The following is a 27,317-nucleotide window of genomic DNA, read 5'->3' as shown; positions in this document are numbered from 1 at the left end:
GAGCATTTTATGGCTTATTCCCCCGGAGAAGGGAATTTTTCTTCCTTTTTTCTACATTCTCTTCATATTTTGGAATATTTTTGTACTATGATAAAGATTGATGTTTTTCAACCAATACAGACTAACGATAATGGAGAACATCAGCTCCATTTTTCTTGGATACTATATTGAAGTTGGTATTGACAAAAAGTTAACCCTATACAGTACCATGATATGGTGATTAATAACACTTTCTTTACATTAGGTCGTTCTTTTTTGTTTCAAGTCAGATTTGAATCCATGCTGACAAACCCAGTTTGTCACTTGATCACTGTCTTCTCAATACATGAATAACAAAGGCCCTTCAATTTATATATTTCATAATATATAAATATTATTTTGAAAATTGAAAATATTAGAAATTTTGTATGTTGTAAGATTGACTTGATTGTAGTGAGGAACATAGCCCAAGATGCATGTCAGACTCTTTCACTACCTCCAGGATTCTTAGAAATATACTATGAAAATTATTGAAAAATGGTTCAGTAAATGCTTGCTTCTGCCTACAGTAAAAATAAAGTCCACAGTCATTTGTATTTTTTAAATAATACTATTGAAAATAAAATACTGTCCTGCAAATAAAATACTTAGTCTGCGAAATCATAATTGATTTCCTACTAATAGAAACTTCATTACTTTATTTCCTTAGCACAGAACTAACAAATACCTGTACTTCTGTTTCAATACTTCTAGTTCTAATGTTGTATCGGCACTCTGTGTATCAGCTGCTGTATTATCCCATCCAAAGCAATACTGGAACACAGTCTATAATAAAAAAATAGGAATTAATAGAAATGATAAAATTCTTATAACTTAATAAATTAATTAATAAACTTAATATTTAAGTTTAAATACACAGAAATTTAAAAAACATATTTGAAGCTTGTAAAGTGTATTAAATAGACTATTTTATTTATTCTTTATTCACCTGAATAAAGCACCTGAACACAGGACAAGAAGCAATGAATGGAAAGTAATTAAGGAGACAATCAACCTAGAAGTAAGGCGAAATTTCCTGACAGTTAGAACAATTAATCAATGGAACAATTTGCTCCCAGAAGTTGTAGATACTCAACACTGGAGGTGTTTTTAAGAAGATATTGGACATTTGCTTATAATGATTGAGCAGGAGGTTGGACTAGAAGACCTCTAAGTTCCTTCCAATTCTGTTATTCTGTTATTCTAAAACAAGTTATAAGTCTGGTTTGCAGTGGAGTTATTGTTCTCTGGTTCTCTTGGTGAACTTCAGACATCTCTCCTTTTGGTTTACCTGTTTGTCAGACCTTTCTGCTTCTTAGCTCCTCTGATACTCTGGCAGGAGACTAAAGAAATGCAAAGAGCAAACAGAAGGTACCAGCATCTTTCCTCCTTGCATTCACTGCCAAAACAACAATAAGAAGTAATAGAAAGTAGATCATGAGAGGTCAATTTCTCTTTGCTTTGAGTTTTATTGTTAGCTTAGCTCTTGGCAGCCATTACAAAATTGAAAGATTGAAGAAGAATTGCATTAGTTTGGCCCTCTCTATTCTTCTCTTCCTGTTTCTGGGGCTTGGAAGATGGATAGAAATCATAAAGTTCAGTCATTTTTGTTTTTAACTTACCATAAAGCCACAATATCTAGGTTTATTAGGATACACAACAATGGATTCTTGATCAACTCTACTGAGAAACCAATATGGTAATTTTTTTTCCAGGTTTGTATGAAGATTAACCTAAGAGAAATAAATATATCTTTAATAAACTTGCTAAAAACATAAAACTAAATTATTGTGCCATCAGAACTGGGCTATCCATTCACTTCCTAGATTAATTCTACATGCAATATAGAAAAATTGTTATAAATTTAAGGTAAGGTTGATTATCCTATTTGGATAAAAAACTAAGTTAAGGTTTTCCATCTCCCCTCACAAAAAGATGAATAGAAAAATTGATAAATTAATCTCTGGTCATGTCATTTCTCATAACAGCATATTAAAAGTTTATGTCTTAAGGATAATGTTTCATATAGTATAAAGCTTTAAAGTAATTAGAAATGCTGACAAAATTTTCAACCCTGGGAAATCCAAGCTTAATCCATATTTGGATTAAGCATTTCAAAGATTAGCTGGGCATCATAACAGGCATTGTTAGAGCACGTAAGTAAAAGGCATATATATAGGCTGGTAGCATGTTAGCAAAAGTGTGTTGGATAGCAACATAATCTTTAGATTGCATAGAGTAACATTAATGTGCCCAGGAAAAAATTGGACTTTAGTGCAATCTTGTGCAATCCTGACCAAACTATACTCAAACTGACTGATTTGGTTCTTATCATTATCTGGAGATATTGCACAGGGACTACTAATCTTTAAATCTACTGCTTTACATGAAAACTTCAATTAACAAGAGGAGTGGCAGATGTCATTATCTATTAAATATCTATGGGCAATCTGGCAAAAACTGCAGCATAAGAGACTGAATTGGAATGTGAGTGAAGCCAATGTTAAAGAGCATGAATAGAGCTGTTGAAAAAAGAAAAAAAAGAAAAAACTGAAGAGAGGAAATACTATACTACAAAGTGTTTTAGAAATAACAGTGATGTGTTAAAGACTGAAAAAAAATCTGAACTGCATATACCATAGACTGGAATAAATTTCTAGAAAATCAAGCTATAAATGATGTGATATAATTGAGAAATGGCAAAGCTGCAGGTGTAGATAGTATGTCTGAAGGAGTATTGAAATATGCATGTAGTTTCTTGTGCATGACAGGTTTAATCTGGGTGCAAATTGGAAGAATGCTATTATTGTTTCCCTATATAAAATAGCAAGAATGTAGACAAAAGATTAGAATTAGTTATGCCTGGGAAGAATTCTGGTGAAAGGATATGATGGTGGCACTGAACAAAATTCGGGAAGTAGAAGTCAGTTTGTGCAAGGTAGAGCATATATAGACTGCATTTGTACTAGTCATTGAAAAATATATAAAAATGAGAGTGTTTATTATACATTTGTTGATTTAGAGAAAAATCTATGAAAAAAATTATAGTTACAATTTAACGTTTTATCACAAATATTGATGGTTACTCAATGGGATAAGAATATATGATGGAGGTAAAGTGTGTTTTTTTGTTTTTTTTTTTAAATTTGATTTATATGCCGCCCTTCTCCGAAGACTCAGGGCGGCTTACAATGTGCTCAGCAATAGCCTTCATCCTTTTTGTATATATTTATACAAAGTCAGCTTATTGCCTCCACAACTGGGTCCTCATTTCACCTACCTTAGAAAGGATGGAAGGCTGAGTCAACCTTGAGCCTTGGCGAGATTCGAACCCTGCAGTAATTGCAGGCAGCTGGTCTTAATAAGCTTAATAACAGGGTGCCTTAAACCCCTGTACTACCAAGGCTCTTTTGTGGGAATAAATAGAGAGCTTAGTGAATTGTTCAACACTGAACAGGAAGCAAATAAAAGATTTATGATGTTTCTTGTTTAATACATTTATGATAGTAAAGCATGCTTATATTTGCAGCAATGACATGATGGTTATGAATGCCAATTATACTCATTAGATGAGAACATCATTTGCAATGAATATTAAGCTAGACTGAAACAACCAGAAAAATTCATGTGAACATTAATGAATCAAATATCAAGTTAATTGTGTTTGACAGGAAAAATGGAATTAAAAAATGCATGATATAGCTAAGTGGTGAAAGACTAAAACAAACAGAAGAATTTATGTAACTTGGTAGAATGTTTGCTAGAAGTGAAAATGGATGGACAAGTTTTAAGATGGGCAGATGTTGGCAGAAAAGTAGTAGTACTAGTAGTATGTGATCTGTTGCAAATAATAAATTTGTCAAAAGAAATAAAGCTGCAAATATAAGCATGCTTTCACCACTTTGATAAATGGAAATGTGAGTTACATTTGTAAAGGGAAATATAAAAATTGAATTTAGTTGGAGTGGGTTCTTCAGAATGTGACAAAGCAAAGACCAAATGGTTGGATGGATGAGGTCCTCAGGAAGGGAGACATAGAATAGAATAGAATAGAATAGAATAGAATAGAATAGAATAGAATAGAATAGAATAGAATAGAATAGAATAGAATAGAATAGAATAGAATAGAATAGAATAGATTTTTTTATTGGCCAAGTGTGACTGGACACACAAGGAATTTGTCTTGGTGCATATGCTGTCAGTGTACATAAAAGAAAAGATACGTTCATCAAGAATCATAAGGTACAACACTTAATGATAGACATGGAAAATTTTAAATAACAGAAGGCAATGCCTGAAGCAATATGTGAATTTGATGAGACTAAGTAAACCTTGAAAAGTGGAAGTTCTTATTTTCTGATCATGTACCTTTAATTTCTTTGGAACACTTTTTATGTAACATCTATGCTTTGCATAATGTTGCATATTAATAAAGGGCTTAGTGTGATGGGTATGTATGTACATATTCATTCCTGGATTTTAATACATTAAAGTTTCTTTATTTTCCTTATCTTTAGGTTTCTATAATGTCACATAACTTGTCAGAAGAAGAATAATTCAGGTAATTTCCCAATTATTTTTCACTTTACTTTCCCAGCAGCAAACAGAGAATATGAACTTCTATATATACTGTAATCAATATAAAATCGATCATGCACTGCACAAACCTGCATTGCTATTCTTTTCATTGCAGCAAACTTTTGCACCTCTGCAATGTCACCAACAGCCAAACCAATCTACAAAACAGAAATCAGAATTAGCAAGGGTTTTTTTATGCTTTCCAAATATCTCAATCCTCTTCAGTTAAATCACAGTTTTACCAAAATTAAAACTAAAAAGTCTTACCATCATAACAGGAACCTAACATATATTCTCCCAAAGGTGCTTTTTCAAGAACCAACTGGACTTTCTAGTTTTTCTTTTAAAATGTTTCGCTTCTCATCCAAGAATCTTCTTCAGAGTTGAAGAGTTCAGAGTCCAGAGCTTAAGAAACTTCTTGGATGAGAGGCGAAACATCTTAACAAAGGAAGTCCAGTTGCCTCTTGAAAAAGCACCTTTGAGACAACCATGACCTGGATGACTGAGAATCTCCATAGACATCTAACATATATTCAATAAATCAACATATTCGTTAGCATACAAATCCAGGCAGAGTTTTGTACAATACAAAAAACAAGGATGGCATACAATAGCACTTTAAAAAAATTAATGCAGTAGTTCAAACATAATTAAAATAATGAATTTCTTCGTATCCTAAAAAAAATCAGAAGTACCAAGGGAAATAATCGAAATAATGGATGTCCACCCATCCATTATGAGAAAGAGGTGCAGGTTCAGACACTGACTTAATATTTCTCTTTTAACTTCAAAGCTCACAGCCATCAGAAATAGACTTCATAGTGAATTGATGGTCCAGGTAGAATAAGTAAAGCCTTGGATTCCTTCATCTGTAGCCATTAAAAGCTTTTCATCTGCCTAATTCACTGTATCCCCAATAGACTAAATTGAATAAATTTGAAATAAAATGCAAATAGGTATCAATTCCATTTATAATCAACCTAGATACAATATTTTGAATCACCCAGTTTTTCAAAAACAGTCCCAAGATATAACATGCTACAATAATCCTATATGGAAATTATTAGAAAGCAGCTTTTTCTGGTGCCTCTGCATTGAGTGTGTAAGAGATAATGGGACTTATTATTCAGGTATTTCAGGAATGATAATAAACATTCTCATAATACCACTTGACCTGTTTCTGGATGGCAGTCATGCAGTTTTGTTGTAATTTCTTCAGTGACTACAAGCATCCTAAATAATACATTAAAGGAAGTACAGGTACAGCCAGCTGTGTGATTTGCCTGCAGAAATTCCCATGTACCATCTCTTTAAAATTTCTTTAATTAATCTCTTAAGAAATGCAGACAGTGGCTGATATTTGTTAGTCAGAATAGCTGCAATGGGCTAAAAGGAGGATTCTTCCCATATTAGGAAAAATACAAGACCTTATTATTTCTGCCTTCAACAAGCCAAAAAGGAAATGTTGCTGATGCCTGTTATTTATTCCTAATACATTGCAGCAACTGCTCCCTCCACTTTAGCAATGTATTTTCCATAGACATAAAATAAATAAAATAAAATAAATTTATGCAAGTTCCAAGTAATGCTGTCAACATCTGAACTTTAATATAGTTCATTCTTACCAGCAAGTTCATAAGAAGAATCGGGATAAGCATAGAAAAGATAATGAGAATTATAAAACTCAGGAATGGAAAAGGGAGTTTATCAGCGAGCATTGGTTCAAGGAAAGCCTCACGGTAGTTGTTATCTCCTATCATCATGGAAAATGTTTGCATTACTGAAAGATATGGAGTGCCATATGTTTGCTAAAAGGAAAAAGAGGAAAGATAGTAATTTATAGTATTCTGTTTTCAGACTCACATATAATTTCCTGGTTTTTCATAGGTGTTCTATTATCTAAAATGTTACTATTCGTGTTCTTTTAAATATATCTTTAATTTTCTATTTAACAGACCTAATAGAGATTGCAATAGATTTTTAAATGCCTTCAGTGCTCACATTAAGCAATCCAAAGAAAATTCATGGATATAATTTTTTAATCTGCAAGCATTTATCACTGGTAGGAAACAAGTATATTTTGATTTTTAAATAGTAGCTACATTTGGTTAGATGCCCTCAAAAATAGTCATTTAACCTCTCCTTTTTATGGCTCAGGTTATCTATGCATGTTGAGGCATATCATTTACAACAAAACAGTGAACTGTAGTCACCTACAACTTAATTTTCTATTAACAGTTATTTGGTGCCCAGAAACACCGAATTTATTAAGAAAATAAATATGATAATAAAGAGTGATGATTTATTTCTGATTAATTTTAGTTAGCAGAATTTTTAAAATCAGGTGATAGACACTAGTATGTTTATGCATTAAAGTTATTAAAAAATACCTTCATGTTGTCTAAATTCATGCCTCAAACTCATGAAACAGTACTATCATACTCAGTTAATGAAACTTTGATTTTGTTAACAGCCATTCTTCTGTTAACAGAAGCCACCACCTCACATTTTAGTGTATCCATCAAGATCTAGAGAACATCAGCCCCAAGATGCTGTTGTCTTCTTCTGTCACATTTAACTTGGCTTAAGTAATAACAATCCTTTTGACCAACTCAGTTATTTAATAAAATTATTTTTTCCTTTAAAATAATTTTGTAAAGTATTTAATATGATATATCAAACCTGTGAACCAAGAAGAACATAGAAGCTGAGCCCAAATGCTAACATCAAAAAAAAGAAAACAATAACAATCCGTATCAGAGTCCTCAAAATTTCCCAAAACATCACAATATATATTCCATAATTTTCAAATCTGGGAAGAGAAAATACAATATTGAATTTAAAAAGGTGTATATATAATTTTCTTAATCTGTTAATCACATGACACATTTGAGAAGTCCTCTATTTATAAAAATCATTGCTATTTTATTTGTCTTTATAATTCCCCTACCAAGAAATGTTTCTCGATAAGATTCTCATTTTAGTAACTGCTTTTTCATTAATTCTGATTCAGTCCCCATTCTCTTTTGTCTTTTATGGGAACAGAATCTGGTCCTCATGGATGGAAACGACAATGTGATTGCCTTGTATTAAAATATGTATTGGTTATGGTAACTATTTATATATGCTGTAAATCTCACATTTTCAAACTGAAGAAATACTAAAGAAGAGTTTTCTCCTTTTGTTGTAATATGAGAAACTAAAGTACTTTAGTTGAATGTTAAAAGATTCAGAATAATTAAAGTATTTTTCGTAAAACTGCTGCTGTCATATAGTAATGGGAAAGATAATGGATAACAATGGCCTCTAATTATACTCACTATTATTTCATTATTAGTTGAGAAAAATGGTAGTTCCTGGAGAACATAAATACAAGTACAGTATGATTTAATAACCTTGTCCTGTTTATGTATGTCTAATAGGCATTGCGGAAAAATAACTGGATTACATAAGTCCTTGAGGTGAATATCTAGAAGTCTTCCCTGTCTTCGTTTGATAAGCTGCACCCAAGAAAATTGGTATCATAGTGAAAAGCCCTCCTGTCCCTTAGGAATCATTTTAATACAACTATGAGTCAAAGGATTGAGATTAACTTTCTCTTTTCCCACTATCCCAAAGGTGCTTTCTCTGAATGAGAAGCAGAATATCTTCAAAAAAACCAAGGAAGTCCAGTTGCCTCTTGAAAAAGCACCATTGGGACAACTATGACTTGGTTGAATGAGAATCTCCATAGACTTTTCCCACTATAATGGGATATTTCTTCAAAACTTGTCTCTAATAAAAAATAGTCTTTCTTTCTTTCTTTCTTTCTTTCTTTCTTTCTTTCCTTCCTTCCTTCCTTCCTTCCTTCCTTCCTTCCTTCCTTCCTTCCTTCTTTCTTTCTTTCATTTCTTCGACTGCATGAAAGGAGAGGCCATACTTAGGAAAAAATTGGATAGCTTCAATAATGAACACAGTTATTTGATTTGATCTCACACCAATCTGATTTGAATTCAGCAACTTTAGCAACTTAATTTTTGGATATCATATTAGGCTCATAATTTTCTAAAGCTATGACATTTGTATATTCTTGAAATATAAATTACCATTCACTAAAAACAAGACACATTCATTTCTATACTTACAAAAACCTATGAATTTAAATCATTCTACAGTGGCTCAAAACCTAATATAGAATAATTTATTAATTTATAACTACATTCTTGAAGATTCTAACTTACCTTTGTAAATAGAGCAAGAAGTTTGTCCAAGCCAAGAGTATAGCAATTGCACCACAGTCCCACTGTAAACGAATTGGTAACATCACAAATAAAGATGACACGAAAATGATACTTGTAGTATAAATTGTCCAGTCAAGAAGATTAGAATAATCCAACAAATAGTTTAATTTCTAAAATATAAAAAAGTTAAGTATTAATATTGTTGAAAATGAAGCAAATCAGATAGCATATTATTATTTCTAAGCAAATCAAGGTTACTAGGAGTCAAAAACTAATTCCAACGAATACACCCACAGGAAAAAAAAATCATAATGAATAATGATTTTCTTCATAAAAACATTTTATGTTTAATTGCACATAAAATACTTCACATAATATTATTAAATAAAAGCCACAACATTAGCCAATACCTGTTGGAATAGCTGTATTATTTCTTTGCAGATACCAAATAAACTCATGATAAAAACTAAAGACATACAAACTTTAATGAAGTTTGAATCCTGAAACGAGAAAAAAAAAACAGGACATGATATTAATGGGTAAATGGAAAGCAATTTTCATTTTGCTTTTAATGTATTAAATTGATGGGAAAATTGCCCAATATCTTGAGTAATTAATAATATATAAACTTGAAAGCTGAAGTTTGATGCCAGATGGTAGAAGATTATCTTAACAAATATTGCGGAACTACAGAAATAAAGAATCATGAAAGTATTCCTTAGAAAAATAAAAGTAGGTTAACAATACTCAAATTTCTAAACCAAAACTATTATACTAGTTTTCTATACTATATTATATTAGTATTCCAATATAATCCAATATTATATTCCAATATAATTGCAATATAATAAAACTCCTAATATCACCCAAAATCCTTACTGGGACAGAAGAGAGGTTTCTGAGGGCAGAAGGATTTCCCGGCTCTGGCTCCAAGTACAGAGGAAATAAATTATACCTATTACCCTATGAGGGACTCTTACTTTCTTCAGCTTAGTGAATTAACTCCCTGACTATTATCCAAGTAGGATTTGTATAACATGCAAGCTATGGAAGACAGTAGCCAAAATCCTTAACAAGTTATGTAAATACAGACCCAGATCTTTAACCAACCTTACTATACATGTTATGTGAACTCAGCTACTTATACAGCACAGTAAATATGCTGTAAGGGACAAAATAACATGCAATGTAAGTTCCACCACTTCTCCCAAAGTGATGTTTTTGTTTTATCCATAATACACAAGAATTATTTGCTCTAAATTGCTGGGCAACAACATGGACCAATAGATAAGAACATTTGTAGCTCAGGGTTGAAATGAAAGGTCCATGGTGGTTATGGAACTTGCTTGTTTTCTTACAGATTTTTTATTACCAAATTAGGTAACATCTTCAATGCTGGTTTAGGTTGGTGGGAGTGGTCTTGGTGACCAACACTGACAAAGTGTCTAACATATAAATGAGAGTAAACCCTACTCCTTATTACCACTGATGTTATTATCTAACTTGGTAATGAATGGGAAAACAACCAAGTTCAGAGACTACCAAGGATATATGGAACAATGTTGAATAAGCATCATCTTAGTTATCACTTGTTTTTTGACCTTTCCTCACTTCCATTAAAAACCTTATTTCTTGAATGTCTGCAAACAGATACAACTAGGAACAGAGGTTCAATCTGTGAACCTACATAAGATTACACAATTGTGTGCCTAGGCCTTTATCCCCAATAGACTAAATATTAGTTAGTGTCATCCCAAGTACCACTCCAAACATTGTTGTCAAATTGTCCTTTTTAATTATAAAAGGACAAATCTTAATGGTTAGCAACATAAACTCAATTAATCAAATTTAAATTTAATGACACTTATTTTAGTCTTGATCGCTCCCTAATTTATGTCTATTGTCATTTACTTTTTTTGGAATATGTCTGTTTACTTCACTGAAAGGACAAGTATGGCAGCATATCCCTAATTTAGGGTCCAATCAAGACCAAGGTAGCCTCAGGAAAGATCATACTAAAATATTTATTCAGAATTCTAATGGTTCTAGAGACTTCCCTAGATTCCTAAGATGCATACTGTAAGTAAATGCAGATATTGAAAGGAAACATATTATTTTGACCTGTTCCACATGAAAGTCCTGAAATATCTATCTGAAAAGACGTGGTTTCCATGTCAATAAAATCAATCAATAAATGCAGCAGAATGTACTTTAAAATGTTAATATTTCTACAGACTTGAAATACTGCTTTACATTTCTATTTACTACTACTGTAAAAACTTATGAACTGTTTTTCTAGATCAAATTAAGATCTTTCTTTTCCAGAGTTCTAACAACAATGATTCTTGGAAGATCACAAAATAAATGAAAGCAAATGCATTTATACGTGCTACTTAATCCCAGGTTCCAGTTCATTGCTTTATTGATAAATTCAACTACAAACCAATGTAATGAATTAAAGCCATACCTTATTATCAAAAGGTCCATATTTAAGTGTTGCATTGAAACAAACATCTGGCTCTAAATGGGTGACCAGGAGGGTAAGAGGTATTAAGCCAAGGGAATACACAGCCAGATTCAAAATATGTGCTCGGAAACCATAGGCCATCCTATAAAGTAAAATTGTATTTAGTATGACTTTCATAATATAAATCGTAGCATTTTCTACTTTAGCAGGAAGAAATGTAAACAAGGAAAGGCTCTGAGAATAAAATCTAAATTGGAACATCTTTTTAATAATTATGTTTATATTTACTATATTTGCCATTGCTAGTTACTAAGGGATATCATAACTGTCATGTGTTCTTTCCATAAATCATAAATTTATAAGTCGCCCATCTTACCATCATCAATAAATAAAATAAAATGAAACCTGATTTAAGAGGTCAGATTTCAAAGAACCCGAATTAGAAAGATTTTTTTTTTTCAAATGGCTACCTACCATTTCATAAGTAAATATTCTGTACAAACAGGATGACTAAGCAGTTCAACACGGTTGTGACGTACCATGCCCTGGGTAAAATAGGAAAAAATACAGATACATCATTTTACATCCAACCTATTATTTATATTAAACAATAATATGACTTGGAGTTATTATTAATTGTGGAACAGTTTATAATATTCTTAAAATGTGTACTTATACATGTATTGGCACAAAGATGAAAACTATTCTACAGCAAACATCAGCAAATAGATGTATTGTAAGCAGTGGTGGGTTTCTACCGGTTTGCCCCAGTTCGGGCGAACCAGTAATGGCAGTGGTGGGAGGCTATGCCCACCCGCCCGGACGTCATCATGGATGCTTTGTGTCTGCGCATGCACAAAAGACCATGCATGTGTAAAGCGTGCGCACACACTCACTCACAGTTCCAAACCGGTAGCAAAGGTAAGTGGCACCCACTACTGATTGTAAGGCATGCATTCTGTCACCAGTTAAATATGATTTTAACAATTTAGATTATCAAAATGGATAACTAGAAAATATGTGATTATTTGGGGTGGGGTGAAAAAGTGAATCTCAAGTCAGTTCTAATGAACTGCAAATTTAAGGATAGTACAGTGGATCCTTACAGAATATTTCAAATGGTCCTAGATTACACTTTCAGTCTCTACAGAGGGGTCCCCAACCCTGAACCCTGGCTCACTACCAGGCCATGACCTGTTTGGAACTGGCCCACGCAAGCGGAGGTGAGCGCATGAGCACGGATGAATCTCCCATCATGCGAGCAGCAGCCATCTTATGCTCACACGTGAAGCTCCCCTAACCCCCTCCAATCACATGGAACTATCCCTTTCCCCCCTTCTAGATCACCAAGCCAAAAGGTTGGGGACCTCTGTTCTACAGTATTAGGTATGATTTCACATAAGCATAACTTACATTTAAAGCAAGAAGCGGCTCATAAATTATTCCCTCATTCTCTTTAAATTTCTTCTTAAGTTTCAGTGGACACTGAAGATATCTGAAGTTATATTCAATCTATGCAAATATAAACCAACACAGTTTATTATTTCAATAAATATATTCAGGGTACAGGCATATACACAGTTATGTATACATGCACCTACACATATAATCTTTGATATTATACTTTCAATTCAGGGAAATTAAGGAATTTAAGGTATTTGAGTGTTTTATAAAATGTTGATGAAATATTTACTATTGACAGTATATATTCCATTTTGGACTTTAGTGCTAAACTTAACTTACATTTTGGTGACAATTCCATGTCATTTTAAATCAAGGTCATATAACAATCCTGTAAGGTATTCTTCAAAATTAAACAATTTTAATTAAATCAACATTAGTTAATTAAATTTAATATAATTTCTTCTTAAACTTATTTTTATACTGTATACAGACACATGTACATATATATACATACACATGTACACATACATAATATTAGGATCCCTCACTCTGCTTCTCTGTATTCAACACAAAAGAACAGAAAACAGCATGGAAGTACAATGTTTCTGTGGATTTAATTTATAATAAGCTATAATTTAATGTAATATGCAAATTCAACTGATTTTTTTCAGTGAATTCCGATTAAATAGTAGTTAAAACACATCATCTAATATATAACAGCTGACTATATGTTTCTTGCATAAGAATCATAGGACCATTAGTACATCAAGATGCTTTATTAATTCTAAAACTCCTTAATAGATAAAACTGCTTGCATTTTACTTACACAGAAGTCTTTAGATCCTTTTTCATCAGGTGATTCAATAATGCAATTGTCTAATACCAACTAAGCAAAAATAGAGAAACATTTTTATGTTTTTTAAAAAATTACTAACAAAGTTATGCCATCATATTATACATCATTCTGAATGATGAAAAGTAAATCTAAACTGAAGTGGTTTTGAATTTTTCATATTCAAAAGCATTTAAAAGATTTGTTTTAGGTTCAGAGACATGTGGCAAAGACTATTCTATTTAGAGGACATGTTTAGGATTTCAAAGTTTAATCATGACATTAAGGGCAGCCTTAATCTTTCTCTATTGTTCACAACGGTAAGATGCACTCCTATTGCCTCCAGAATTTAAACTCCTATTAACACTTAGGATAGCTTTTCCATGGCCAATAGCACAATGATGGAGGCAAGTTTTAATGCACACACTCATCAATGTGTTTCAAAATTTGTTTGATCCTAGTCAACCTAGTCACCAGAAAATGGTGATTTTGAAATTTCTTATTCATGTCAATCTATCTAACAGTATGAATCAGTGGTGAAATCCAAATTTTTTTACTACTGGTTCTGTAGGCATAGCTTGGTGGGCGTGGTGTGGCTTGGTGGCGTGGCACGGGAAGGATACTGCAAAATCCCCATTCCCTCTCCACTCCTGGGGGAAGGATATTGCAAAATCTCCATTCCCAGCCCAGTCTGGGGCCAGCCAGGGGTGACATTTGCCAGTTCTCCGAACTACTCAAAATTTCCACTACCGGTTCTCTGAACTGCTCAAAATTTCTGCTACCAGTTCTCCAGAATCTGTCAGAACCTGCTGGATTTCACCTCTGGTATGAATTCACTGATTGTATCTTAGAATTATGAAAATAAAATAGCCTGACAAATGGATTTGTTCAAAATGGGCATTCTTTCTTCTCTGCCAAGAAAATTGTCTGGTGTTTTGGAATCATTCTTTATTTTACTATCAGAAGATTTGGACTTGTACATGTAAAATTAGTTCTTTTTGTAGTGATGTTCAAAACGTACTAACAAATGTAGTGACTGATAGAAATAATTATATAAGAAGAAAACAGGACATATTTAAAGCTTAATACATGGCATAAAGAATATCTATAGGTTGAATCAAAAGAAACATGAAGAGAGATGTACATAAATATACGCTAATTTCACACAATACTATTATCAGTCTTCTCCAACTTTATGCCCCTTTGGGATTGTAGTTCCAGAGTCCCCCAAACTGGATTGTAGCTCCAGATTTCCCCAAACTACGGGTATAATGGGGTCACAAACTGGAAAATTTAAAAACAACTTTTTTGTAAATTCAAGGGTTGAACTCGAAAAACAGCTACGATTTCATGGACAGAATTCCATGTTGTTTTTTACATAATAATAGAGAAGTAGCTTGACATTGCCTTAATTTTGGGGGGAGTGGGATAACCTCCCAGTTTTGACCTTCTTAAAAGTTACATTACTTGCTAAATATAAGCTTACTTTTAAACATTCGGGAAGATATTCAACCATCTCTAGTATTGCACATTTGTTTATAGAAGAATGGTGAGAAAATGTTGTTATAGATTCTTCCCATCTGAAAAAGAAAATAAGTTGAAAGGATTCAGAATGGGTATTTGTAGTGATTGAAGAAAAAATACATTGCTGTATCTTCGATAAGGATAAAGTTCCATTCAGGTGATTCCATGCAGTTTTCTTAGCAACAGTATAGAAGTAGTTTGCCATTGTCTCTCATCCAAATACTAAGCAGGCCCTACCCTGCTTAGCTTCCAAAGCAGACAAGACCACTACCCAATCAGAACTTCCATGTTTTTAAAAGGATTACAGCAAAAATGTTGATGTTCAGCTCAATTACAGACACTGTCATAACAAAGTAAAAATGAGTAGGCTAGGCAATATTTAGCATGTTATATAATAGCAAGTTCTTCAAGTTCTTGAAGTCAAGTGGTATGTCACAGCTTTATATAGTTATGTAAGCATAACATATTATTGCTATTATATGTTATGTGGGGAAAATATCTTAAATTAGCTAAAAATTGGCTTTCCACTTCTACATCTAGCACTTTGTGAGTATACTCATTATAAATGTAACAGGAAAGTTGAAAAAAACGATACAGGTATATTAATATGACTCAAAAAGAGAAATTAATACTCTGAGTTGCCTGTCTGAACAAGAACTAATGTGCGTTCTTTAAATTGATTTGTATACCAATGGGACTATAGCAATAGCACTTAGACTTATATATGGCTTCATAGTGTTTTTACAGCCCTCTCTAAGTGGTTTACAGAGTCAGCATATTGCCTCCAACAATCTTGGTCCTCCTTTTACCCACCTCGGAAGGATGGAAGGCTGAGTCAACCTTGACCTGGTGAGATTTGAACTGCCGAACTGCAGCTAGCAGTCAGCTGAAGTAGCTTGCAATACTGCACTCTAACCACTGCGCCACCTTGGCTATATTGAAATTTTATTTCTAATATAGCACAAAATTCATTTTCTTATAAAATGAAAAATGCTTATTAGTTTATGCTATATTAGATTAACATTAAACCATAAAACACAATGTAGGATTTTGAATTCTACAAATATTTTCCATCAAGATTATAATAGTGCCTTCTAAGAATCTTCACTTATCTGGGGGAAGGCACTATATTATAATAGTGCCTTCTAAGAATCCTCACTTATCTGGGGATGTGGTAGGGAGGGGCATAGGATAGGCCTTTTCAGTAGGGACATGCCTTCTGTGGAAGAGCTTGTTCCTTTGAGTGGCCTTCTGCAACCGGAAAAGTTGCGGAGACCATCAGAAATTGACTTGCATTAGCAGCACCAATAGAGTTTAATTTTTATTATAATTTCTGATGTTAACGTAATTTTTATAATTATTGTTTTATTAACTATATTTACTTATAATCAACCAAGAATATGTTAAAAACTGAAATGTGGATAAATTTTATAAATAAATAATTCCTTTCAATTGTCTCTTTTGGAGACTAAATATTTTTCAACCATTTTTCATAGTTTCCAGATGCCTTACCATTTTAGTAGTTCTCATCTGAACTTATTTAATATCCTTTTCAGCTATGGTGCCCAGAAACAGACTAAATACTGCAAGTGATGTTCAACAAGGGTAGAGCGGAATGGAAAATTACTGTGCATGATCTAGATTTGATGTTTCAGATGATGAATGCACAGAAGGTAACATTTGTCTTTTTAGTACTGTGTTTCCCCGAAAATAAGACCCTGTCTTATTTTTTTTGAACCCAAAATAAGTGCTTGGCCTTATTTTCGGGGAGGTCTTATTATTTTGGGGCGCGTGGAGCAAGATGGCGCTCCTCTTGCCGTCTTACCTGATTTCCAGCTCTGCGTTTAAATATTTTCAGGGAGGGCTGATTTTCAGGGGGAGGCTGATTTTAGTGCATGCGCTCAAAAGTCCAATTGGGCTTATTATCAGGGGATGTCTTATTTTCAGGGAAACAGGGTAGCTGCTTTTAAATGCTGGCTCATGTTTAATTTAACTTTCACTGCAGTGAATAGAATTTAGCAGAGATAAATATAAAGTTCTGCACTGGGTCAGGAAAAATATCCTAGGTCAGGAAGAAATATAATATCAGGACCTCTGATTTTCAGTAGTATATGTTCGCTAGTAAATAAAAGTTGTGGTTGACCTCTTGACCACCTTCTCATTTCATGAGGGGAATTAGGTAGGACTGGATTTTACAGCGTGGCTAGTCATTTGTTAGGAGAATCAGCCAATGATACAGGACTGGGAAGAGTGACCAGAACTTTAAAAGAGAGAAAGAGAGAAAACTTCTAAACAGATTTAGGAAGGCTTACCTTTTATGTAAAATGACAGCATTTACAACATCTTTTCGGCCATTGTGTATGGCTTCATGAAGGAAAGAAGCTTCAGCTCTGTTCAGGAGAATTTTGGCATTGTCATCAAGAAGTAATTTCACTGCTTTTGCGTGGCCTTCTCTGGCAGCAAGATGAAGAGCTGTATTCTTTCCCCACATCCACCCCAAGAACAATTCATTAAAATAATGCCATTATTCTATGAAACAAACATCACATGGAATTGAAACTGCTGTAATTTTTTTCCTCTGGTACATCTGTTTCTATCTTTTCCTCTGACAAATTTCAAGCTGCAAGGATATTCATTCATTTTGCTGCTTGGTTGTGCAACAATCCCTCCAGAATGTCCACAATGCAGGGAGGTGGGTCAGAGATTCATTTTGAAACCCATTTTTAAAAATGAAACTCAGAATTATTGATATGATCCGTAGCTTCATTTCTGTGCATACTGAATAGCATTTACTTCTGAGAAATGAACAATTATTCAAACATTTCATTTCTGATAAACAGGAAATTCAATGTTCTACTTTACAAAAAGTTAACTACATACCAAAAATATTATGAATATTTGGAAACTGATGTGAAATCTTATTCATAAATATTAAAAGATAGACAAAAATCTCATTGCATTGTTAGGGTGTTGCCAAATCTTATCATAATTAATAACATTTGGTTGATATATATTTGAAGGGTAACCCAATATTCATTCCAAATAGGTATTTCATGCATATTTATATTTGATGGAAATATAAGACACGCACCAAGAATCTTACTAGGTAAATTGATGAAGGAGGTTTTATCTTACCATATTTCCAAAAATGTAATTGAACATTTATTGAGCCATGGTGGTACAGTGGTTAGAATGCGGTATTGCAGGCTAACTCTACCTACTGCCAGCAGTTCGATCCTAACCAGCTCAAGGTTGACTCAGCCTTCCATCCTTCCAAGGGCAATAAAATGAGAACATAGATTGTTGGGGCCAATATGCTGACATTTGTAAACTGCTCAGTAAAAGCTGTAAACCACTATGGGGTGGTATACAAGTTTAAGTGCTATTGCTATATTTATGAGGAATTAGAATTTAACTGAATACCAACCTCTGCAGGCTTCACTTGAAAGTTATTATGTATTTTTTATTAAAATCTTTGCTATTATTCCGATCAACATACAGTATAGCAAATAAATTCCCGGTTTACAAGTAGCTAGATATATTTGGGGCATACTGAGTATTATTTTAAGAACTTTCAACAATAATCAGATTTAGAATTGTATTTGCCTGATATACAACAATAGCAATGTAAGCCTCAAATAATTCCTCAAATAATGTATCATTTCCTCAAATAATGTATCATTTTCAAAAAGAGAAAAGTTGGAGGGACTCCTGGGGATGCAGACAACTAATAAAATAAAATACTTGGGAATTTGGTTGACACCAAGGTGCTCTTCGGTAAAGGAAGATAATTATGTTCCCTTTTATAATCAGACAGTCAGAGATTTGGAGAGGTGGAAAAATTTACAACTATCTCTTATGGGAAGGATAGCTGCCATCAAAATGTACGTCCTCCCCAAATGGTTGTTTTTGTTCCAAACTGCCCCAGTTAAGTCTGGATAGGGAATTCTTCAACACCTTGAACAGAGTTATTTCTAAATTTATTTGGCAAAGTAAAAAGTCAAGGATTAAGTTTAGGATGATGCAGGAACCTATACATAAGGGGGATTTGGACTCCCAAATTGGGAGTTTTACCATCAGGCAGCCATTCTGATATGGGTGAAGGACTGGATCACCTTGAAAAGGAGGCGGCTACTGGTGGCAGAAGGCCACAGTCTTCAACATGGTTGACACCACTTTTTATGGCCTGGACAGTTAACCCGACCGAGGTATTTTCGCAATCATTATTTACATAAGACCCTAGGAGATACCTGGGAAAGACTTAGGAGAAAGTTGTACCTGAAGATACCATCTTGGATTTCGACTCAGGAAGCCCTGGTATACCCGACGTTATCTAAAGGAGAGAAGGTCTTGACCTATGAAGACATTTTGGATACTCAGGGCAGACTGAAGACACGGGAACAACTGAGGTCAGAGCGGTGTAATATAGACTGGTGGGCCTACACCCAAATACATTCAAGGTGGAAGAAAAATCAGGAAAGTGAAAGGATGTATCATGGGAAACAAGAATTGGATAAAATATTATTAGGTAATGACAGGAAAGTTTTATCGAGATGCTATTCGTACCTATTATAATTGAAAGTGGGGGACGAAGTCGTTAAAGACTCCATGATTGCCTGGGGGTGAAATATGGGTTATTCATTGGAGTTTCAAAAATGGGAGGAGATTTGGCTTAAAAATTTAAAATTAACTATGGCATCCTCTTATAAAGAGAATATTTATGAGATGGTTTATAGATGGCACCTACCTCCAGCAAGATTAGCTAAAATGTTCCCCGGGACATCTTCACAGTGCTGGAAATGTGGGCATAGCAATGGAACTTACTTCCACCAATGGTGGACATGTCCGCTGGCAGCTAAATATTGGATGAAAATAAGACGATGGTTGCTTGAAATTACACACTGTAGAGTGGAATTGAAACTGGAAACCTTTTGGTTGGGGGGTTAGACCTGTCAATATTGGATTGACTAAATGGTATCTGATGCTGCACATAATCACTGCAGGGAGACTGCATTCGCACAAGAATGGAAGAATGAGGATCTACCAACGGACTTACAAATAATTTATAAAATCATGGAATGTGCAGAGTCCGATAGACTTACAAAACTGATCAAGGGTAAAAGAGACTCAGATTTTTATACTAGGAACATATGGTATGATTGGAACCAGAAACGATGGGAGATGACAAAGGATAATGCTGGATTATAATTATAGATGATGGTATAATTATGGTAATCAATAAGTATTGGAAATGTAAATTTGTATATAAGAATCTGTAAATATTTTCTGTTTTTACTTTCTGATTATTGGTGTATATATACATGGACATTTTGGTGATGTTACACCGTGATAGAAAAACTATTATATATTTGTCTTTGTTTTTCATTTGTTTTTGTTTTTTTTTAACTATAATACAAAAAAATTTTTTTAAAAAAAGAGGAAAGTTGATTTTTCTCTGTTAGTAATTTAAAAAAATTGAGGATGTATTAACTCATTTGGGTTAGTTATGTCCAGTTTTGGTTTCTTTTGGGAAGAATATAGTAACCTATATAAGTATGTGTTTGGGTACATGCTTTCAAGTTAAAGATGTCAGTGTTTTTTGAATTCTACTGCAAAATCCTGGAATCTGATTATTTTGCAGGAATATTGGTTACAGTATATTGGACTGTAGGAATAGCTAAGAAAATAACATGGTAGAGATTGTAAAAGTACTATTAGCTCTGATATTAATGACTTAATTTAATAAATATACAACATTTCAATTTTGGAAAGGCTACTTTTTCTGATATAAGTGATTTTCATCAATTTAGTATATTAATTTTTCCGAGACACATTATGTGAACACCTAGCTCACTAGACAAGGCTCTAATAGAAATAACTGGAAATAGTGACATAGCCATTCTTGCCAAAAGAATGACAAGCAACTACAATGCTTTGTGCTCAGTTATCCAGAATAAAGGCAAGTGATAGAAAGCACTCCTGTTTCAGTAATGGCTAAATGCACCCTTGCAAGTATGAGATAATAACAATTGAAACACATTCTTTGAGTTCCAATATTATGTAAGAGCCCTCTGAACTACATAGTATCTAAAACTAAAGTATAATGTTACCATTTTAACTAAAAATTACAGAGACACTTACCCCTTCGTCATTTACTTTATCAGTGGCTTTCATATTTGTGTTCAAAATAATTTGCATTGTACGAGTATATCCACCAAAAGCCGCATGATGCAAAGCTGTCCAGCCTTTATAGTCACTTATGGAAAAAAAAGAGAATAAAATATTCTCACTTTGTTACAACAATTGAATATAAGTCCGTGTGTGTGTGTGTGTGTGTGTGTGTGTGTGTGTATGAAGAAACATATACTAGTGTATTTTTCAGAGTATAAGACGCACCGGAGTATAAGACGCAACTTAGTTTTTGGGGAGGAAAATAGGGGGGAAAAATCTGTCTACCCGGTATTCATCTGGCTAGAGTCCTTAGTCTGGTCAGCTTCAGCACATTAGTTTGCTGGTTTTGAGCCTGAGTGCACATTTTATATCACCTGCTTGGGGATATAAAATGATCTTTGGAGAGAAAAGCAATAAGAAAAGCAGGCAAAGCATAGAGATGCTTCACTTGCTAGCGCCTCGTTAGGCTGAAAAAAAGCTTCTAAAGCACAGCTGAGCATGGGGAGCAGCAAATCACTTCACTCGCTAGCGCCTCGTTAGGGCTGAAAAAAAGCTTCTAAAGCACAGCTGAGCATGGGGAGCAGGCAAATCACTTCATTCGCTAGCACCTCATTAGGGCTGAAAAAAGCTTTAAAGCACAGCTGAGCATGGGGAGCAGCAAATCACTTCACTCGCTAGCGCCTCGTTAGGGCTGAAAAAAAACTTCGAAAAAGCTACATTCGGAGTATAAGACACACCCAAATTTTTAGCCTCTTTTGGGGGGCGGAGTGCATTTTATACTCCGAAAAATACAGTATATACAAGAAGTGGCATGTAATAATGGGGTTTGACCCTCAATGCTAACAACAAACTACTTTTAACAACCGCTAAGTGACAGATGATTTTTAACTATGTCCTGAGTCCATGGCACTCAAAAGAGGATGTACTTTCTTTTTCACATGACTGTATTTCCTGAATAATTTGTTCCTTAATAATTCAGATTGTTATAAACATATGCAGGGGTGAAATGCTCCTGGTTCGGACCAGCTCGGGCGAGTAGGTAGCGATGGCGGCGGGCAGTTCGGAGAACTGGGGCACCTACCCTCTGGAATCAATTGCCTCCAGAGATAAGGAGAATCCAAGACCTCGGTGCCTTCCGCCGTGCCCTTAAAACCTTCCTTTTCCAGCAAGCCGGGCTGGCCTAATTTTTTAAGTGTTTTTAAGTGTTTTGTTTATTGTTTTTAATTAATGGGGCCAAATTTATATATGTATATTTTAACTGTATTTTAATATTTGTACTTGATGTTTTTACTTGGCTGTTCACCGCCCTGAGTCCTCAGGGAGAAGGGCGGTATACAAATTCAAAATAAAATAAAAAAATAAAAATAAAACCGGTAGCAAAAATCCCTGCGCCCCCCATGCCCAGCTGAGCTGCGTGATCATCAGAGGCTTTTTTTCTTTTAAATGCCTCTGATGAGCCAAGCTCTGACGATCCCAGCTGAGTTGCCTGCCAGTCAGAGGGTTTGACAATCAGGCAACTCAGCTGGGATCGTCAGAGCCTTTTGAAAGCATTTTTTTACATGGTTTTACATTTAAAATGGTTTTAAAAGTAAAAAAACTTGGCCACGCCTACCCAGTCACATTACCATCACCACCACCAAGCCACACCCACAGAACCGGTAGTAACAAATTTTAGATTTCACCACTGAACATATTTATATCAAGTATGTACATTTGGGGACCGGATGTATGTCAGCCTTACTTAAGTGTAAAAACCAGGAAGTCAAACCCACAGAAAGATCAGACCTATACTTTATTGATATAGGCTATAATAACAGAATCTTGCAATTTACCTACCAAAGAAAGAGGGCACCTTTCTTTAGGAGAAACTGGACTACCTTCTCATGTCCATTTTGAGCAGCTAGATGTAAAGGTGTCATCCCCTTCTTGTCTCCTTCATTCAACAGTCTGGTATCTTCCATAGCCTCCAGAAGTCGAAGACACGTGTTGATTCGTCCATAGCTGTATGAAAGATACATGTCCCATTATGAAGGATAAAGTTTGGAATAGAAAATGGCCAATGAGGAAAGATTTTCAGTCTTACCTAGCTGCAAAATGTAATGGAGATTTCTTGTCTCTGCTCTTAGCGTATACAGAAACATTCATTTCAAGAAGGATATTCACAGAAAGGGGTACGCCTTGTTTGCATGCATAATGTAAAGGAGTGCATCCTTCCTGATCCTCCTCAGTTATAAGATCGCGAATATGTTTCATCTGTCAGATATAAAAGTGGTACCTTTTAATAGAATTCTAGAGAAGTTAGGAAGTTATTTTGAACTTATATCCTAACTGATATGTTACTAAAGATCACATGTTCCAGGATATAACAGGCTGATGTTGTATTTATAACATGTTTTCAATGCTTTAGGTTGTTATAAATCAAAGTTCACTTTTAGAATGAATGAATATAATTTAATGATTGAATATTCCAACAGTGTGATTTGCCATAAGGAATTCTGATATTGTTTGCTGCCTTGAATTCGGAATATATATTGAATTCTGAAACTTTCATGGTATAGCTCTAGGGAACACTTTGATTTTTCTGCTGAGAGGTGTTGAAAAGTGATATTCAGTTGAAAAAAATAATTAGAAAAAAAAGCTAAAAACCACAAAAATGTTTGCGATTGAACTTTAGTTTTTATATATAACCTGCAATACCAGCAGTATTGCAAATTATATAAATCCATATTATTTCATCCTATGTATTATTTATTTATTTGTATCCCGCCTATTATTTTTACAAATAACTCAGGGCTGCAGACATATCAAACACACTTTCCTCCTCCTATTTTCCCCATACAACAACCTTGTGAGGTGGGTTGGGCTGAAAGAGTGAGTGGCCCAAAATCACCCAATTGGCTTTCATACTTAAGGCAGAACTTGAACTCACGGTCTCCTGCTTTCTAGCCTGGTGCTTTAATCACTAGACGAAACTGGGTTTAAATAGGTATGTTAAATTCCATGAAGAAAATAAAAATACAGGTCCTTGACTTATGACCACAATTGAGCCCAGAATTTATATTGCTGAGTGAGAGCTTTGTTAAGTGAGCTTTGCCCTATTTTATGACTTTTCTTGCCACATTTGTTAAGTGAATCACTGTAATTGTTAAATAAGTAACACGGTGTGGCTTCCACATTGTCAAAAAGCTGCAAAAGATGATCACGTGACCCCAGGATGCTAGGATGCAACTGTCATAAATATGAACCAATTGTCAAGCATCCAAATGTAAGTCACATGACCATGGGAATGCTGCAATGGTCATAAGTGTGAAAATGGTCATGTCACTTTTTTCAGTGCTGTTGTAACTTTGAATGGTCACTAAATGAACTGTTGTTAAGTCAAGAACTACCTGTATTAGTTCTTAAAATATTATTAGACAACTGGTTATTAATAGTTCCACAAATTTTCTTTACCTTCAAAAAATCTTCATTCAGATGCTGTAACCCTCCAGGTTGTAGGACAGTTAGATGTAAAAAATTATGCCCAAGGAGATCTTTTAATTCTACATTTGCTCCTAATTTGAAAAAGAGATTTTGATTTCAAAACTACTGACCAACAATTTTAATTGATCTTGTTCATAAAGTGTGTTTTGTTCATTTTGTACCTTTTGAAAGTAACAGATTCACAATTTTCCATGATGCACAGGAAGTTGCAAGGAGTAATGGTGTTCGACCCTCAATGTCAACACTATTAATATTTGCTCCCTGAAATGAAAAGTCCATCAAAAGTACAGTAATAGATAGATATTAATGATAACTTAGGGAATTAGACTGTATGTATGTATGTATGTATGCATGTATGTATGTATGTATGTATGTATGTATGTATATGTCAATCTGCAAAATGACTTCAGCTGAAGCTATTCTCTCTCATGCTTACTCCTGCTTCATTTCTTGGTTGTCATTCATGGGGGAAGGGATGGGGAAATTTAGGAATGTGGTGCCTCAACTGCTAGTCAAAACATCTACCAGCCAGCCTTTGAACCAAGGCCATGTCAACAGACACCTCTCAGAGCTGAGCGGGAAGCTGTGACAGACTTGATTGACCCATATAACCTAAAGGACATGGGGGTGGGGTGGGGGGTGGAATTCTATTCTTTTAACTATCCCTGAGCACGGGAACTATTTAGAGCTAGCTTCACCTTTCTAAATGCCAACATGATGTACTCAACTAAAGGGTTTCTTGAATCTGAGCAAACTATAAGAATCTTGACTGCCCTGAGTTCATTAATCGGAAGGATGACAGTTTGTATGTATATACTTACATTCAAACATATATGTATATACACACACCAGCTTTATTTATATATATTATATCATCATCATCATCATCATCATCATCATCATCATCATCATCATCATTTTAGCCATTGGCTATCCACTACAGGAAGGCCTCTTCCACATGTTTCCAATCTATTCGGTCCTGAGCTTTCTTTGCCAATTGGATCCGCAATACTTGCTGATGTCGTCAATCCATCTTGTTTTAGGTCTCTTTCACAGACACTTTTTATCAAGTGGGATCCATTCTATCACTGCCTTGGTCCACCTGCCATCAGTTCTGTATATATTATATACAGTATTATAAATAAATGTATTTATATATTATGTATTTGTCTATGTGTTTGTGTGAAAATGTTCTTTGTTTTGAATGCCATAGTCTATTTCTCTATTTAAATAAATCATAACAGCAGACATGTTAACGAAGGATGACATAATATTGTATTCAAGATGTTTTTACTGACTTCTGTTGTTACTGCGTTGGTCAAACTACTTAATTGGGATACTGTAGCAATATAGTATAGTTTCTTAGAATTAATACACTGGCAGCATTTAACCTGCATTGATACTAGAAAAGGCTATTAGCACCATTGAACTTATATGTTCCTAATATTTGTGTTCCTCTTGTAAATTTACTGTATCAGCTAAACAGGAAATTAATTTTTTAAATCATGCCTTAATGCATGTTACTATGCAAACTTGCAGTAAGTTTAATTCCAATCTTTATTGCTGTTCATTTAAAAATTCAATTAAAGCTAAATGTTTACCTTTGAAATGAGATATTCTGCCAGTTCATAGTGATCAAACAATGCAGCCCTAGCAGGAAAAAAAGGAAGAGCAAACCAAAATGTCAAAATGAGCACATAATAGTGAAATAAAAAGTTATATTTTGTCTCTAATCTACTAGGACGACTCTCACCCTGTCATCACTTCTTTACCCTCCTACCATCGGGAAGGAGATATAGAAGCATAGCCAGCCGCACAAACAGACTGAAGGACAGTTTTTAGCCGTGGGCTGTCAGACTCCTGAATGAGAAATAACATCATAACTATGTAGTATGATGGACTGCAGGGCCGGTGCAATGTGTAACATGTTCACACTGGTGCAATAGGCCTGGGTGTTTTGTTAATATGATTTATTGGGTTAGGGATTTTCTGACTTCACTGTGAGTTGTATTCTGTTGGGAGGGGGTGCACTGAGGGAGCTCAACCAATCTCATTGTACATATGTTGTGCACTGACAATAAAGATTTGAATTGAATTGAATAGTTTTTATCAGTTGTAGTCTCCAATCATGATACACTAAAAGCTCTTCCGAGTATAGAATACATGAACTTCTAATTGTAATATTGTTTCCTTATTGTTGTTCAGCATGATAAAGGAGCTTTTCATGATTACCATAACTGAAATCCATGAGCTGTTTAGTCCAGTGACTTAATAGTAATACCAGTGTTCCAGGGATAGGTTGTTTTGTTTTCGTTGTTTACTTTTAAAAGCATTTTTTCTACAACCTTAAGAGGTTGCAGAAAAAAATGCTTTTAGGAGCCTCTGACGATCAGGCAACTCAGCTGGGATTGCCAGAGGCTTTTAAAGGCATTTTTTTTTTCTACAACCTCTTCGGATGAAGAGGTTGCAGAAAAAATGCTTTCGGAAACCTCTGACGATCCCAGCTGAGCTGCGCGATCATCAGAGGCTTTTTTTTTTACTTTTAAAAGCATTTTTTTCAGCCGAAGAGGTTGTAGAAAAAATGCTTTTAAAAGTAAAAAAAAAAACCTCTGATGAGGAG

At 34.3% G+C, this 27,317-nt stretch overlaps 1 protein-coding gene across 1 annotated transcript in view; it reads right to left on the bottom strand.

The window, feature by feature from the left end:
- Positions 1–27,317, bottom strand: part of TRPA1 (transient receptor potential cation channel subfamily A member 1) — a 41,445-nt gene that overhangs the window by 2,910 nt on the left and 11,218 nt on the right. The window contains exons 8-26 of the mRNA XM_070942214.1: positions 26,299–26,347; positions 24,859–24,958; positions 24,668–24,768; positions 23,298–23,467; positions 23,051–23,215; positions 21,185–21,299; positions 17,356–17,522; positions 15,006–15,099; positions 13,514–13,573; positions 12,697–12,795; positions 11,758–11,828; positions 11,284–11,425; positions 9,227–9,316; positions 8,817–8,986; positions 7,279–7,408; positions 6,222–6,404; positions 4,686–4,754; positions 1,641–1,751; positions 707–804 (exon numbers count right to left, since the gene is read on the bottom strand). Of these exons, the coding sequence (XP_070798315.1) occupies positions 707–804; positions 1,641–1,751; positions 4,686–4,754; positions 6,222–6,404; positions 7,279–7,408; positions 8,817–8,986; positions 9,227–9,316; positions 11,284–11,425; positions 11,758–11,828; positions 12,697–12,795; positions 13,514–13,573; positions 15,006–15,099; positions 17,356–17,522; positions 21,185–21,299; positions 23,051–23,215; positions 23,298–23,467; positions 24,668–24,768; positions 24,859–24,958; positions 26,299–26,347 (2,184 nt within the window). The remainder of the gene's footprint in view (positions 1–706; positions 805–1,640; positions 1,752–4,685; positions 4,755–6,221; positions 6,405–7,278; positions 7,409–8,816; positions 8,987–9,226; positions 9,317–11,283; positions 11,426–11,757; positions 11,829–12,696; positions 12,796–13,513; positions 13,574–15,005; positions 15,100–17,355; positions 17,523–21,184; positions 21,300–23,050; positions 23,216–23,297; positions 23,468–24,667; positions 24,769–24,858; positions 24,959–26,298; positions 26,348–27,317) is intronic.

This window comes from Pituophis catenifer, unplaced genomic scaffold (assembly GCF_029215685.1).
Source record: "Pituophis catenifer annectens isolate HBS135680 unplaced genomic scaffold, rPitCat1.0.hap2 SCAF_3, whole genome shotgun sequence".
Taxonomy (NCBI): Eukaryota; Metazoa; Chordata; class Lepidosauria; order Squamata; family Colubridae; genus Pituophis; species Pituophis catenifer.
The sequence above is the reverse complement of the archived record's forward strand: the minus strand, read 5'-3'. Positions and strand labels throughout refer to the sequence as shown.